The sequence below is a fragment of the Hyaena hyaena genome, unplaced genomic scaffold, assembly GCF_003009895.1.
Source record: "Hyaena hyaena isolate Hyena2069 unplaced genomic scaffold, ASM300989v1 scaffold_756, whole genome shotgun sequence".
Lineage (NCBI taxonomy): Eukaryota > Metazoa > Chordata > Mammalia > Carnivora > Hyaenidae > Hyaena > Hyaena hyaena.
Genome location: NW_024081384.1, coordinates 674,977 through 691,636, shown reverse-complemented (window position 1 = coordinate 691,636; position 16,660 = coordinate 674,977). Strand labels below are relative to the sequence as shown.

Here is a 16,660-nt window from a genome sequence, read left to right as displayed (position 1 = left end):
GTCAAAGAAGAAACAAATGGAAAAATCAGAAACTATTTTTAAACAAATGAAAATGGAAATACAACATAGCAAAACCTATGTGTTGCTGCAAATGTAGTCCTCGGAAGAAAATCTATTGTGATAAATGCCTGCATTAAGGAAAAAGAAGGATCTCAAATAAACAACCTCACTTTACACTCAAGAGAACCAGGAAAAGAACAAGTTAAGTCCAAATTTAGCATAAGGAAGGAAACTAAAAAGATCAGAACAGAAATAATGGGATAGATCCCAGAAAAACAATAGAAAAAAATCAACAAATATAGAGAAATCCTCTTTTTTTCAGTTTAGCTTTATGCAGTTTCAGTTGCCTGTGGTCAACCATGGTCTGGAAACAGATGATCCTCCTTTGATGACTCACCAGAATGTTAACAGTAGCCTAGCACTATGTCACAATGCCCATGTACATCATTCACCCCACTCCATCTCATCACATAGGCATTTTATCATCTCATCAGCACAAGAACAAGAAGAGTGGGTAAGATACAACAAAATATTTTGAAAGAAAGAGAATACATTCACACAACTTTCATTACAATATGTTTTTATAACTGCCAAGTTAATATTTATTGTTATTAATATCTTATTCTGCCAAATTAGTAAATTAAACTTTAACATAGGTATGTATTCACAGAAGAACACATAATACATTTAGGGTTTGGCACTACCTACAGTTTCAGGCATCCACAGGGGCTCTTGGACAAATCTCCCATAGAGGAGGGGGGCTTACTGTCTGAGATTCTTTTTCCAGATTTATTGAGAAATAAGTGACATTCATCATCTCACATAGACACAGTAAAAAAGAAAAAACAATTCTCTTTGTGATGAGAACTTAGGCTTTACTGTCTTAACTTTCCTACATATCAACAGTTATAAAAATATATTTCATGTCTTGGCTATTGCAAATAATGTTGCTATAAATGATGGGGTGCAGATGTCTTTTCAAGCTAGTTTTTATTTCCTTTGGTATATTCCCAGAAATGGAACTGCTGGATCACACAATAGTTCTACTTTTAATTTTCTGAGGAAATTCCATACTGTTTTCATAATGGAGTTACCAATTTATAATCCCAACAACCAATTTACAATATATCAATAATGTACAATGTTCCCTTTTCTCCATAGCCATACCAGCATTTATTTCTTGCATCATTATTATTATTGTCATTGTAACAGTCATGAGGAGATATAACATTGTGATTTTAATTTGCTTTTCCACAATGACTAGCAATGAGCATTATTTGTGTACCTGTTGGCCATTTGTACATCTTTGGAAAAATGTCCACACAACACCTTTGTTCATTTTTTATTGGAATATTTGGGTTTTTTTGCTTTTGAGTTGTTCATAGATTTTTAATATCACCCTCTTATCAGATACATGGTGTCCAATTTCCCATCCATAAGTTGTCTTTACTCTTTGTTGATGGTTTCTTTTGCTATCCAGAAGCTTATTTGTTTGATGTAGTCCCACATGTTTGTTTTTGGCTCATGTTTGTTATGCTTTATGTATGATTTCCAAAAACTCATTACCAAGACCATATCTAGGAGCTTTTTTCCTAAGTTTTCCTCTATGACTCTCATAGTTTCAGGTCTTATGTTTAACCTATTTAGAGTTAATATCACTGTCTTTTTTCCACTAACTATTCTTGGTTCTTATTTCAAATACTAGGTGAATATATATGGCTGGCTTTCTTTCTAGGTTCTTAATTCTTGTCCATTACTTTGTCTATTTTTATGCTAATACCAATTTGTTTTAGAAGGCTACATAAGAATGTGCTAACAAGTACAAACTCTGTCCTTTAATGCCAACATGTGGGTACCGAGGGAGAGGCGGAGAGAAATAACAGGGTAGAGGGAATTGCCCCTGAAGAGAAGTACCAGTTTCACCATGCCACTGGTTTTGGATTCTTTGAGGACTTACCCTGTTCTCTGACTATTCTCTCACTGGGAACTGCACCTCTGTGAAATTGTGCCCTATAAAAGACAGGACAGGGTCAGGGAGCAGAAGGTGGAGCAAGAAGAGAAAATAAACCATGGACCAAATTCTTTCTCTCCTTCTTTCTTCTGTGTGGGCACCACACAGGAGTGGAACTGTCTTTCTGGGACAAAAGACATCAGACACAGTACAAAGAGGCTCTACTCTGGAGGAGGGGGCCAGATCCATGCTCTGCTGGGTCCTTTATGATTTCAAGTTTTGAATCCCAACCACACACCAAAGGTAAAATGCAGCAAATCTGTCCTGCTTGGTGCACTGACAGCCCACACTATTCTATGAGGGCTTCCTGAATTGTGTGGGCTGTGAGATACCCTGTCCGCGGATCAGAGAGTGGGGTGGCACCACGTTCCCCTGCAACATCTTCAACAACAACTTCAGAGAGCAACACTGCAGCCCCAGTGGAGGCAAGACCCACTCACACCAAACCCCACACCCTTGTGCCTGGCAACAGCATATTTAATGGGTCAAGACTGACTCTGAGCCAGTGCAGCAGGCATCTACTCCAGAAGACTGGCAAAGGTAGTGCCCGCATATACCAAGGGTACCTGAAGAGAGTGCTTCAAAGCATCACCTGCAGTTCTGGTGGAAGTAGGACCAGCCCTACTTTTTTTTTTCCTTTCTTCGTTTTTTTCTTAAGTTTATTTATTTATTTTTAAAGAAAGAGAGCATATAAGCGAGGGGTGTATAGGGAGAGAGAGGGAGAGAGAGAGTCCTAAGCAGGCTCTACACTGTCAGCATAGACCTGATGTAGGGCTAGAACTCACAAACTGTGAGATCCTGGACCTGAGCCGAAATCAAGAGTCAGACACTTAACCAACTGAGCTACCCCGGTGCCCCACTTTCTCCTTTTCCTTTGGAATCAGGCTCATAGATTTTTGATTGTTAGTGTTTTTATTTTCCTTTTCTCTTTCTTTCTTTCTTTCTTTCTTTCTTTCTTTCTTTCTTTCTTTCTTTCTTTCTCTCTCTCTTTCTCTCTTTCTCTCTTTCTCTCTTTCTCTCTTTCTCTCTTTCTTTCTGTTGTAGTTTATTTGGATCTGCCTTCTTTTCTTCTTTTTCTTTTTTCCTCCCTTTTTTTGGAACGAGGCTTATAGTTTTTGATTGTCTGTTTGAATTTTTTGTTCGTTTTTGTTTTCTCTTTCTTTGGATCAGGGTTGTTGTTGTTTTGTTTTTGTTTTTGTTTTTTTTTTTTTTGGCTTATTTTAACAAATCAAAGCACAGCTAGTTTAAAGTCCAAACACTCCCCATTAGAAGCAAGAAGAGCTTTTCAGAGGGCTGACCAGTGAGAAAGAGCAGCCAAAACACAAGAGTGCACACAGCATACATCAGATGCTTCCTGAAGTGCCAGGCTCTGAACAGTGTATGATTCCTTTTTTAATATACCATTCTCTCAGGTGCAGGAAACATAAGGTTTAAAAATGCACAAAAGACAGAAACATAGTCAAAATGACAAGATGGATGAATTTCCCCCAAAAAAAAGGTCAAGAAGAAATCATAGCCAGGGACTTGTTCAATACAGATAAAAGGAATATATATGAACAAGAATTTAGAACAACAGTCATAAGACTACTAGCTGAGATTTTTAAAAACCATAGAAGACACAAGAGAAACCCTGGCTACAGAGATCAAACTCTAAAAATTAGTCGGGCTGAAATTTTTTAAATGCTATAACTGACATGCAAAACCGACTGGATATAGTCACAATGAGGACTGAAGAAGAAGTGAGAATAAGTGATAAAGAAAATAAAGTTATGGAAAATAATTAAATTGAAAATAAGAGGAAAGAAAACTATTAGATCACAAAGGGAGACTTAAAGAACTCAGTGATTTCATAACGTGAAATAATATTCATATTATAGGAGTCCCAGAAGACAAAGCATAAAAGGGAGCAGAAAGTTTATTTGAACAAATTATAGCTGAGAACTTCCCTAATCTGGGAAAGGTAAGAGGCATTCAAGTCCAAGAGGCACAGAGAATTCCCCTTAAAATCAACACAAACAGATAAACACTACAACATACCATAGTGAAAACTTGCCAAATACAAAGATAAAGAGAGATATCTGAAAGCAGCTGGGGACAAAAGGTCCTTAACCTACGAGGGTAGACATTTAAGTTAGCAGCAGATTTGTCCACTGAAACTTGGCAGGCCAGAAGGGAGTGGCAGGAAATATTCAATGTGTTGAATGGGAAAAATATGCAGCTAAGAATTCTTTATCCAGCAAGGTTGTCCTCTGATTAGAAGGAGAAATAAAGAGTTTTCAAGATAAGCAAAACTAAAGGAATTCATGACGACTAAAGTCAGCCCTGAAGAAATTTTAAGGGGGACTATTTTAGTGGAGAAAAAAAAAAAGAAAGCAACCAAAGATTAGAAGGGAGCAGAGAACATCACCAGACATCAACTCTTCAGGTAACACAATGGCACTAAATTCACATCTTTCAATAATCAGTCTGAATGTAAATGGACTAAATGCTCCAATCAAAAGACATAGGGTATCAGAAGGGATTAAAAAATAAGATCTATTTATATGTTGCCTGTAAGAGACTTATTTTAGACCTAAAGTCACCTCCAGATTGAAAGTGAGGGGACGGACAATAATTTATCATCCTAATGGGCATTAAAGGAAAGTGAGAATAGACATTCTTATATAAGACAAACTAGATTTTAAAACAAAGACTATAACAAGAGATGAAGAATGGCATTATACAAGAAGAGCTAACAATTGTAAATATTTATGCCCCAACTTAAAAGAATCTAAACATATAAATCAATTAATAACAAACATAAAGAAACTTCATTGATAATAATACAATAATAGTAGGGGACTTTAACACCCCACCTACAACAATGAACAGAATCACCTAAGCAGAAACAATGGTATTGAATGACACTGGACAGGATGGACTTAACAGATATATTCAAAATATTTCATCCTAAAGCAGCAGAATACACATTCTTTTTGAGTGTACATGGAACATTCTTCAGACTAGGTCACATACTGGGTCACAAATCAGCCCTCAACAAGTATAAAAAGATCAAGATAAGGGGCACCTGGGTGGCTAGTCGGTTAAGCTCTGACTTTCACTTAGGTCATGATCTCATGGTTCGTGGGTTCGAGCCCCGTGTCGGGCTCTGTGCTGACTGCCAACTCAGAGCCTGGAGCCTATTTCAAAGTCTGTATCTCCCTCTCTCTCTGACCCTCCCCTGCTCACACTGTCTCTCTCTCTCTCCTAGAAATAAATAAAAATATTAAAAAAAAAAGATCAAGATAACACCATGCATATTTTCAGATCACAACACATACAATTTGAAGTCAACCACAAGAAAAAATTTGGAAAGCCCTCAAATACATGGAGATTAAAGAATATCCTACTAAAGAATAAATGGGTTAACCAGGAAATTAAAAAAAGAACTTAAAATATACATGGAAGCAAATGAAAATGAAAAGACAATGTTCAAAAACTTTGGGATGCAGCAAAGGCAGTCCTAAGAGGGAAGCATATTGCAATTCAGGACTATCTCAAGAAGCAAGACAGGGGCGCCTGGGTGACTCAGTCTAAGCTTCTGACTTCAGATCTGGTCATGATCTCATGGTTCGTGGGTTCAAGCCCCGCATCAGGCTCTGTGCTGACAGCTAGCTCAGAGCCTGGAGCCTGTTTCGGATGCTCTATCTCCCTGTCTCTTTGACCCTCCCCTGCTCACGCTGTCTCTCTCTCTCTCTCTCTCTCAGAAATAAATAAAACATTTTAAAAATTTTTTTAAAAAAAGAAGCAAGACAGATCCCAAATACACAACCTAACTTTAAACCTAAAGGAGCAACAAATAAAGCCTAAAGCCAGCAGAAGGGAAATAATAAAGATTAGAACAGAAATAAATGATATAGAAAACAAAAACATTAGAACAAATCAACAAAACTAAGACTGGTTCTTTGAAAGAATAAACCAAATCGACAAACCCTTAGCTAGATTTATGGACCCATAAGAGACCCATAAGAGAAAAGGACCCAAGTAGATTAAAATCATGAATGAAACAGGAGAGATAACAACCAATACCACACAAATACAATTATAGTAGAATACTATGAAAAAATTATATGCCAACGAACTGGATAATCTGGAAGAAATGAAAAAATTTCTCAAAACACATACTGCCAAAACTGAAACAGGAAGAAATAAAAATGTTGAACAGACCCATAACTAGAAAAAAAAATGAATCATGGGGCCTCTCTCCCTCCCTCCTTCTCTGCTTCTCTTTCTCAAAATAAATAAATGTTTTTTAAAAAATAGAAATTGAATCAGTAATCAAAAACCTCCCACCAAACAAAAGTCCTGGGCCAGATTGCTTCCCAGGAGAAAACTACCAGATATTTAAGGAGTTAATACCTATTCTTCTCAAACTGTTTCAAAAAGTAAAAATGGAAAGAAAGCTTCCAAAATCATTCTATGAGGCCATCATTGCCTTGATTCCAAAACCAAAGATCCCACTAAAAAGGAGAATTACAAGACAATCTCCTTGATGAACATGAATGCAACTGTCAACAAGATACTAGCAAACTGAATTCAACAGTACATTAAAAGAATTATTTACCATTATCAAGTGAATACATTCCTGGGCTGCAGGAGTAGTTCAATAATCACAAATCAATGAATGTGATATGCCACATTTAAAAGAAAGGATTAGAACCATATGATCTTGTCAATACATGTAAAAAAAAAAAAAGCACTTGACAAAATACAGCATCCACTCTTGATAAAGACCCTCAACAAAGTAGGGATAGATGGAACATACCTCAACATCATAAAGGTCATAAATGAAAGACCCAAAGTAGATATCATCATCAATGGGGGAAAACTGAGAGCATTTCCACTACATTCAGGAACAAAACAAGGGCGTCCACACTCACCATTACTACTTAACATAGTACTGGAAGTCTTAGCCTCAGCAATCAGACAACAAAAAGAAATAAAGGCATACAAATCTGCAATAAAGAAGTCAAACTTTCACTACCTGCAGATGACATGATACTCTATGTAGAAAACCCAAAGACTCCATCATAATATTACTAGAACTAACATACGAATTCAGGAAAGTCACAAAATAGAAAATCAATGTGCAGAAACCTGTTGCATCTCTACAAACCAATAACAAAGCAGCAGAAAAAGAAATCAAGGAATCAACCCTATTTACAATTGTACCAAAAACAATGTTACCTAGGAATAAACCTAACTAAAGAGGTAAAAGATCTGTACTCTGAAAACTTTAGAACATTTATGAAAAAAATGAAGAGGGGGAAAAAAGGAAAGCATTCCATGCCCATGGATTGGGGGGAAAAAAAAAACATTGTTAAAATATTGATCCTACCCAAAGCAATCTACACACTTAATGTAATTCCTATCAAAATACCACCAGCGCCTTTCAGAGAGTAGAAAAAACAATCCTAAAATGTGTATTGAACCACAAAAACTCTGAATAGCCAAAATAATCCTGAAAAAGAAAAGCAAAGCTGAAGTCATCACAACTTTGCACTTCAAGCTATATTACAAAGCTGTAGTCATAAAGACAATATGGTACTTGCACAAAAACAGACACATAGATCAATGGAGCAGAATAGAGAACATAGAAATGGACCCACAACTATATGGTCAACTCATTTTCGTCAAAGCAGGATGGAATATTCAGTTAAAAAAGACAGTCTCTTCAACAAATAGTGTTGGAAACACTGGACAGCAACATGCAGAAGAATAAAACCATACTTACACCAGACAAAAAATAAATTCAAAATGGATGAAAGACCTAAATGTGAGACAGGAAGCCATCAAAATCCTAGAGGAGAAAACAAGCAGCGACCTCTTTGACCTCAGGCATAGCAATTTCTTACTAGACACATTGTCAACGGCAAGGGAAACAAAAACAAACAGGAACTATTGGGACTTCATCAAGATAAAAAGCATCTGCACAGCAAAGGAAACAATCAACAAAAGTAAAAGGCAGCCTATAATGGGACAAGATATTTGCAAATGACAAATGTGATGAAGGGTTAGTATCCAAAATCTATAAAGAACTTATCAAACTCAACACCCAAAAAAACAAACCACCCAATTAAGAAATCGGTAGAAGACATGAATAGACATTTTTCAAAAAAAGACTTCCAGTTGGCTAACAGACACATGAAAAGATGCTCAACATCACTCATCATCAGTGAAATACAAATCAAAACCATGATTAGATACCACCTCACACCTGTCAGATGGCTAATATTAACAACACAAGAAACAATAAGTGTTGGGAAGGGTGTAGAGAAAAGGGAACCCTCTTGCACTACTAGTAGGCATGCAAACTAGTACAGCCACTCTGGAAAACAGAATGGAGGCTCCTCAAAAATCTAAAAATAGAACTACCCTAGATCCAATAATTGTACTATTAGGTATTTACCCAGGGGATACAAAAATACAAATTCAAAAAAGCATATGCACCCCAGTGGTTATAGTAGCATTATCAACAACAACCAAAGTCTGGAGAGAGCCCAATCTCCATTGACTGATGACTGGATAAAGAAAGAGAGATATATACTCAGCAATCAAAAAGAATGAAATCTTGCCATTTGCAATGTGGATGGAGCTAGCTAGAACTATTATGCTATGTGAAATAACTCAATCAGAGAAAGACAAATACCATATGATTTATCAAATGTGAAATTTAAGAAACAAAATTGACGAATGTATGGGAAGTGGTGGGCATAGTAGAGAGTGAAATAAACCATAAGAGACTGTTAATGATAGAGAACAACCAATGCAGGGAGGTGAGTAGAAGATGAGCTAGATGGGTGATGCATACTAAGGAGGACACCTGTGATGAGTCCTGGGTGTTTTATGTAGGCAAAACCAATATTCTATTCTATTCCTGAAACCAATATTGCACTGTATGTTAACTAAATTTAAACAATAAGTGAGTTTAAACAATAAGTAAATAATAAAAACATAATACATTGAGTTGAAACTTCAAATGAGTTTGAGATCTCACAGGTTCTCAGATAACTCTTTACATGTCATCGTCATTTATATCTAAGTGTGGACCAGACTGGCAGAAGTAAAAACACAATGTCATAAACTTGGTGTTGATTTTTGTCAGCTGCTTTTTCTGCGTCTCTTGAGATGATATGATTATCTTCTTTCATTCTATTAATCTGATTTATCATATTGATTGACTTTTATTTTTTTCAATCATCCTTTTGCATCCCAAGTATAAATCCAACTCGATCACAGTGAATGATTCTTTTAATGTGATACTGAATTTGTTTTGCTAGTATTTACTTCAAAAATTTTGCATCTATATTCATCAGATATATTGACCTGTACCTTTGCAGTAGTATAGGTATCAGAATTATGCTGTTCTCTTAGACTGTGTTTGGATGTGTTCCTTTCTCTTTAATTTTTTGGAAGAGTATGAGAAAGACTGGAGTCTTCTTTTGATAATTTTTTAAACCAAAAACCCTACATATTCACTTCACATTTGGCCCCACAAGTATGTACTCATTCCTGAGTACAATGTATCTGGGGGAATGATCTACATACAGGACTTCAGCTAACTTACTTTGCAACCTTCATCTTGAATATATATGAAGATGATGAAGATTGATGTGAATGATTCTTCTACTGTACCATCTTCTGCCTAACTTGTTTAATGTAGGATAATGCATACTTGCTTATTATGTAACAGACCAAAGATTTTGTGGGCCATATGGTGTCTGCTACAAGTGTTCAACTCTACTTGTTATAGCTCAAAAAACCATACACAATACACAAACAAATAGTTGTGTCTGTGTTCCAATTAATTTATTTAAAGAAGAGGCAGCAGTCCGAATTTGACCCATGGGTCATGATTTGCCAACACTTAGTCTAGAATAACATTATTAAGTTTTTATTTGTCCAACAATTTAGCATGGTCCAATAAGCCTTATGTTCAGTCATAATTCAGTATGTTTTAAGGAAAGAATAGTTACACAAATTGTCATTCATTCATTTGACACACTTTGTGATGAGTTTTATAATAGTAGATAAAAAGTGTTAAATGGAGACATCAGAAATGCTGATGGGAATGTCCCCCTTGCATAAAGCATCTTATTTGTTCTGGAAAAAAAAATATTGATACATAGGGTCTACTCTCTCCCACTCCATAAATGAGGGCATCTGCAACAATGGTTGAGGATTTCTCACTCAGTAAATCTAAGTAAGCTCATTTTCCCACATATCCTGTCTTAAATGAGTTATCATTCACATACCCAGGATATTAACTTGTGTAATATTCAAGAGATATTCTAACATCTTCCATTTTCCCTTACCTCCCATCACCAAGTAACTCTTCTATTTTTTTCTTAAGCCAATTAACATAACCATAGCCATTGTTCCCAGGAGAAAGCAATAAAAGCCTTGTTATTAGAAAGCTCAGAAACATCAGTAGGTCACTAACACCTAATGCTACTAAATTAACTGTATTTTCAGTGGAAAGAAACATATTTTGTCTGAGAGGTGATTACACTACAAAGCAGAAATCAAAATTATTGCATTTCTACAAATGCTGCTGCATACCCTAGAACAGACCAGGTAAGTTAGAAAAATATTCCTAATGTTGAACAATACCACAGCAATCTCTTTCTTTACTTCTTTCTTTTTTTCCACTTGCATACCTTCCTCTCGTCTGCAGTTATTCCAATGCTTTGAACACTGTTCTATTTTAATCAAAATATATACAAAACTATATTATACCTGAAGATATTTCAGAAATATCTGAAATGGCTGACATTTATTATGTCTATTTAGTGGGTTGGTATCTCAAAGATCTTTGATCTCTCATCACTTTATCATTTTATGTGATACTTCACATTTCTCACTCTGGGGACCAAATATGTTCAAGTATATCTTGCCCACCGAATTCGTACCCATTCTCCTAAGAGATTACATCATTGGAAATGATTCTCTGCCCTCATACTGGGGTAGTTCAGTTCCCTCCACTTGGCATATTTGATAAAACATTTGATGATGATAGCCAATGACTAAGTCAAGAATTAAAGGGAAAATGGTAAAAATGAATATGACTTCGTAGAACTCATTTCCATCAGTTCTGAAGAGAACCTCTATTAGAAGCAATCTAAGATGGTTAAGAGTAGAGATTAAAAGACAAATTCATGAATATGGTATATCAGTGATAGGACACTGGCAAAATGAATTTTGAACAGCTTTGCTTCCTGTGTTTTCAGCCCTAGGATGGTTATAATTCCTCTTAGAGGAGGGTGAAATATTCAATCACTAAAGTCAAAAGACTTAAATTCTATCTGATTTTCTGCATCACCTACTTGAAAAATCTCCCTCCCATGTTGTGAAAATAAAGTCAAAATATCTGGCAAGAATAGCAACCAACTCTTAGGGAACTCAGCTTTCAGAGAATCTCTGATTCTTTAATGTTCTTGAAGAAAGAAAAAGAACTAATTTTTTAACAGGTTTGAATTCACTCTACCCATGCTCCAAGCATGAACTCAGTATTCCAAGATAAACTAAATGTTAGAACAAATTTCTCATAAGTCTTGAACAAAAGATGGGGTATTCTTTAGATGATAGCTATAGTTGCGGTGAACATAGCCCAATGTATAAACTTGTCAAATCACTAAGTTATACACCTGAAACTACTGTAGCATTGTATGTCAACTATACTCAAATTAGAAAGAAGAGAGAAGAAAATGGAAGGAAATAAAAAAACAGAGGCAGGGAAGGGAAGGGTAGTAAAGGGTAACAAAGGGAAGGGAAGGAAAAGAAAAAAGAGAAAAAGGTTGATTACAACATAGTAGTATGCAGAGTTACTGGTAGGTCTGTATTCACTACACATTTTTAGCTTTTCTCTTTAGACAGATTTCCTCCATCTTTAATCTGTTTTAGAAACTATAAGGAAATATTAGGAACAATAAAATTTCAGTTGGCAAAAAAAGAGTGGCTTATATTAGTGCTTTTCTGTTATCAATATAGGGTCCGCCTGTTCCAAGTAACAAACTCACCAAAAATCTGTAAAATGCCATCCAGTTACCAATCATTTATATTCCTTGACCCAAAACTCATTTCACATATAATTAATTAATTCACATAAATTAATTAATATTAATTTACCATCCAGTTACCAATCATTTATATTCCTTGACCCAAACTCATTCACATATATTAATTTTCTTTAAACAAGAAAGCATGTACACTTCTCATTAAAATTAGGTGTAAAACCAAGGTTTTCTTCATAGTGCAGCCAGAAATTGTCATTTATTGGCTGAAAAATGTTGGTTTAATAAGGACAAGTAAAACTATAAAATTAATACCAAAATTATAGTGATAAAAACAATTAATCTACTTATAACTATCACATATATCCATACTTCACTCCTTTCATAAATTTCACAACTTTATTTTTTCTTTTCTTGCCCCAGTTTCTCTTCTTGCTTTCATTTCATTTTTTATATATTGTTTTAAATGCTCATAAGTGTAGCTACCATCTATCAACATACAATGGTATTACAGTGTCATTGACTATATTCCCTATAACTTTCACTCCAGTGACTTATTCATTCCATACTTGTAAAGCTATATTTCCCAATTCCCTTTACCTCATTTTGCCCCCCGGCAACTACCAGGTTCTTCTCTATATTTATAGGTCTGTTTCTTCCTTCACATAATTTTTATTACATAATACATATTCCTTTGTAACCAATTTCTGTTACTTAGTAATTTAGTGGACACTTCAACAAATCTAAATTTGCATTATTTATGATGACCACACTCATGTTGGTATTAGTTCTATAAATTCCCCCTCCTGCATATTTTCTCATATCCTATCTTTTAAATGTACCTTTAATTTTTCATGTTAGATTAAATAATAAATGGACCCAAGTATATATTACATAAACATATCTTAAAATTATCTACTTATTCAAAGTGATAACAGATACTCCCCCTGAAAAAGTTGTTGGTAACAATTTTTCTCACCTTCAAATAGCATATAAGCTGAACTAAGCTTCAAATATTTGAAGACAAGCTCCCATGACCTTTATCATTAGTGACTTTCTGGGGTCCTGTAATTTTTAAATGCTCTTAGTGTACCATAACTAAATATTTTACCTCAGTGAAGACACTATTATTTCTCAGTTTCATGTTTGAATTGCCACTCCTTAATCCTAGAACAGAACTTTCAAAAGCACAAAATCTCTCTCAATCCTAGCAAAGTACTGAAAAGGCCTTTTCCTGAGTCTGCTGACAGTTCAGGGTTTAAGAGTTTCACTGATTTAAAGTACTTTTCAACTTTAAGTCATTGGTTGCAGCCACAATATTGGAAACAATCAGAGGACAAGCCTTTTTCATTTTAAACTATGATTCCTCTTATATTCAATTCTTTCACTCATTAGCAGATCACTAATCCATGAGTGATTATGCTTGAGATTTCATAGGTAGGAAGTAAAAGAATAATTAGAGAGTACATTCTACTAAAGAATGTGCGCACAAATATGATTAAGAGTTTTAACATTAAAATTATGGCTATTTATGACATGGAAGATGTCTTCTTGAATGTATATGGAGAAGACTGAAGAAGCCCAAACTATTGCACAATGAGCATGGTAAAGAAGCTCTCTACCAGGAGGTGTTACTCTTTGCTCCTAATTCCTTCACATTACCTGCCATATTCCCACGATTTCTTTCCTTTTCACTCTAGCCTAACTTTTGATTATCTCCTTTCTATTTATTTATTTTCCTTTCACCTGGCCTTTCTGTATGTGTTCTAACTTCAAAATTTGACACCTGCAACATATTTCTCACAAATTCATTGATGAGCAAAAACATAACAATGCTAAATTACCATATTCTCAATTCTTCCTTATTTTCTACCTTCAGAATACTTCAACGTCTTCCCTACTGAATGAGCCAATGGATGGAGCAAATGACTCTGTGGTGTCTGAATTTGTATTGGTTGGTCTTTCAAATTCATGGGAGATGCATCTTTTTCTCTTTTGGTTCTTCTCTGTGTTCTACATGGGAATTATCCTGGGAAACCTCTTCATTGTGTTCACAGTTATCATTGACTCTTATTTACACACCCCCATGTACTTCCTATTGGCCAACCTCTCTCTTCTTGATCTAGGTCTGGCCTCTACCACAGTGCCCAAAATGATCTCTGATCTTTTCACTGACTGCAACACCATTTCCTTTCCTAAATGCATGATACAGATATTTTTTATTCATGTCACGGGTGGAGTTGAGATGGTGCTGCTCATAGCCATGGCCTATGACCGGTACACTGCAATCTGTAAACCCCTCCACTACCTGACCATCATGAGCCCCAAAATGTGTGTCTCCTTTGTAGTGGCTGCCTGGATAGTGGGGATAATCCATGCTGTATCTCAGTTTGTTTTTGTCATAAACCTGCCCTTTTGTGGCCCTAATGAAGTAGATAGTTTTTACTGTGATTTTCCTCGGGTCATGAACCTTGCTTGTGTAGACACTTATAAGCTAGAGGTTGTAATCATTGCCAACAGTGGGTTTATATCCATGGCTACCTTCTTCTCTTTAATTATATCCTATATCTTCATTTTGGTCACTGTCTGGAAACGTTCTTCAAGGGATTTGTCCAAAGCATTTGTCACATTGTCAGCTCACATCACTGTGGTGATTTTGTTTTTTATGCCATGCATGTTTCTTTATGTGTGGCCTTTCCCTACATCGTCACTGGATAAGTATTTGTTCATTGCCAACTTTGCTATCACCCCAATCTTGAATCCTGCCATCTATACATTAAGAAACAAAGACATGAGAGTGGCCATTAGAAGACTGGGCAAACAGATTGGGGATCTTACTGGGATTTCATAATGAATGAAGAAGATCTAGGTATCACGTGCTGCAGTCTCACCAAGGACACTGCATGTTACACGTCTGTTACGATTACTATGGTAAGAACTATTTGGGGAGATAGTTCAACAAGGTCCACTGGTAGAAACTGATTGTTGAGTCACAGGTGACATTATTTTTCTAACCACAGAAAGTAAGTTGACTTCACCTACTTTCATCAGGAAAAGAGATGAGAAGAGAAAATTAAGCTAATTTGTAGGAATAAACTTAACATTCAAATACCGTTTTCTGGAACTTGTTAATTGTATTTACTCTGAATTATGATGATATACCTCAAACAACTGGTAAATATATATCATAGTAAATTTATAGATTTAATAGATAAAATGTGACTTTGAGTAAATCAAAATCAATAAATTCTGCTTTGTAATTCTTATTTTACTTTTAGTTTAACTTAGAAAGAAAATCAACTATTTGTTACTTATGTTAAGGATGCTCTTTTAGTTTTTTGTTTAGATTTGTCTGGTTGTAAGTACAGAGGGAAATTCTTTAACACTATGAATACTTGAAATAAATACAAACCAGAATTTCTGAACTTTTGTCTAGTATTCTAAAAATGAAGACTTAAATAAATTCATTTATCTTAACTTATTCTCAAAACAACAACAACAACAAAAGTAATAGCTGTTTCACAAAAGAATAATCACCCAAAGGTATCTTTTTAGAGATTCAGATTTCTTTCAAGATGGTTTCCTGGTCAGACAAAATATTTGCCTAAGAGTTTGTATATATCTGAGTTTGATAGTCTTGGATAAGTGTATGCTAAAATTTGTAAAACATATTCAATTTAATTGAGCATTTATACATTTGGAATAAATTTTTTTTACAAATAGTTTATTGTCAAATTAGTTTCCACATAACACCCAGTGCTCATCCCCACAAGTGCCCTCCTTGGAATAAATTCTTTACTAAAGTTACATACAACTTTTTCATTTGTTTGTTTTTACTGCTTTGTAAATAAAATATGCTCCATTAAGGAAACTACTGCCTATATTTTTTGTCCTGTGTTTCTCTAGGAATCTTTCCAATAACATCTGCTTCCTCCGTGTAAATTAATCATTAATACTTCTTTTAATGCTTTGGTGTTCATCTATATAGGAATTTCTCCTTTGCTTGATCATTGTTAACTACTCACTCTTTCAAATATTCCACTGGGCTTCTGAGAAACTAGTCTCCTGCTTTTCCCCCAACTCTTTGGAAATTCCTTCCCAGGATCAGTTTGCTGAGTTTTTCCCATCTGTTCCACCACCAAACTCAGTGTTTCTCAGAATTACACCTCTGGCCTTCACTCATGCCATATTCTATCGCTAGATGGCATCTATTCCCTTGGCTTTAATTACCATGTCAGCTACGGACTTCAAAGCTGGGATATTATTTCTTGAGTTCCTACTTCATCAATCTGTCTACTGACTTGATGCCTCAAGGACATCTCCCATTCAGCAGGTCTAAAACTAAACTAATCCTTTCTCTTCAAACCTGCTGCTCTTTTAGGTCCCCAGTCACAATAAGTGACACCAGTATTTACCCAGTTCCTCAATGTACAATAAGGAACCCCTCCCTTCCCTGATCCTGAATATTCAATAAATCTCCAAATCCTATTAATTCCAATTTAAATGTTTACTTGTTTTCCTCCAAATGTCACCATTCTTCTTTTTTCTTTTTTGAATTATCAATTTCTATATATTTAACATTTAAACATAATAAATG

At 35.3% G+C, this 16,660-nt stretch overlaps 1 protein-coding gene across 1 annotated transcript; it reads left to right on the top strand.

Moving 5' to 3' along the window:
- Positions 1 to 464: 464 nt before the first annotated feature.
- LOC120221068 (olfactory receptor 4F6-like) lies at positions 465 to 14,914 on the top strand. The gene is made up of 3 exons (XM_039218328.1): positions 465 to 514; positions 10,526 to 10,627; positions 13,943 to 14,914. Exon 3 carries the CDS (start codon positions 13,976 to 13,978, stop codon positions 14,912 to 14,914), a length of 939 nt encoding a protein of 312 aa, XP_039074259.1. The 5' UTR covers positions 465 to 514; positions 10,526 to 10,627; positions 13,943 to 13,975.
- The last annotated feature ends 1,746 nt before the right edge of the window (positions 14,915 to 16,660 follow it).

Bases quoted from the DNA above. Each gene is read 5' to 3' on its own strand.
- LOC120221068 (XM_039218328.1), top strand. From the start codon at position 13,976: ATGGATGGAGCAAATGACTCTGTGGTGTCTGAATTTGTATTGGTTGGT.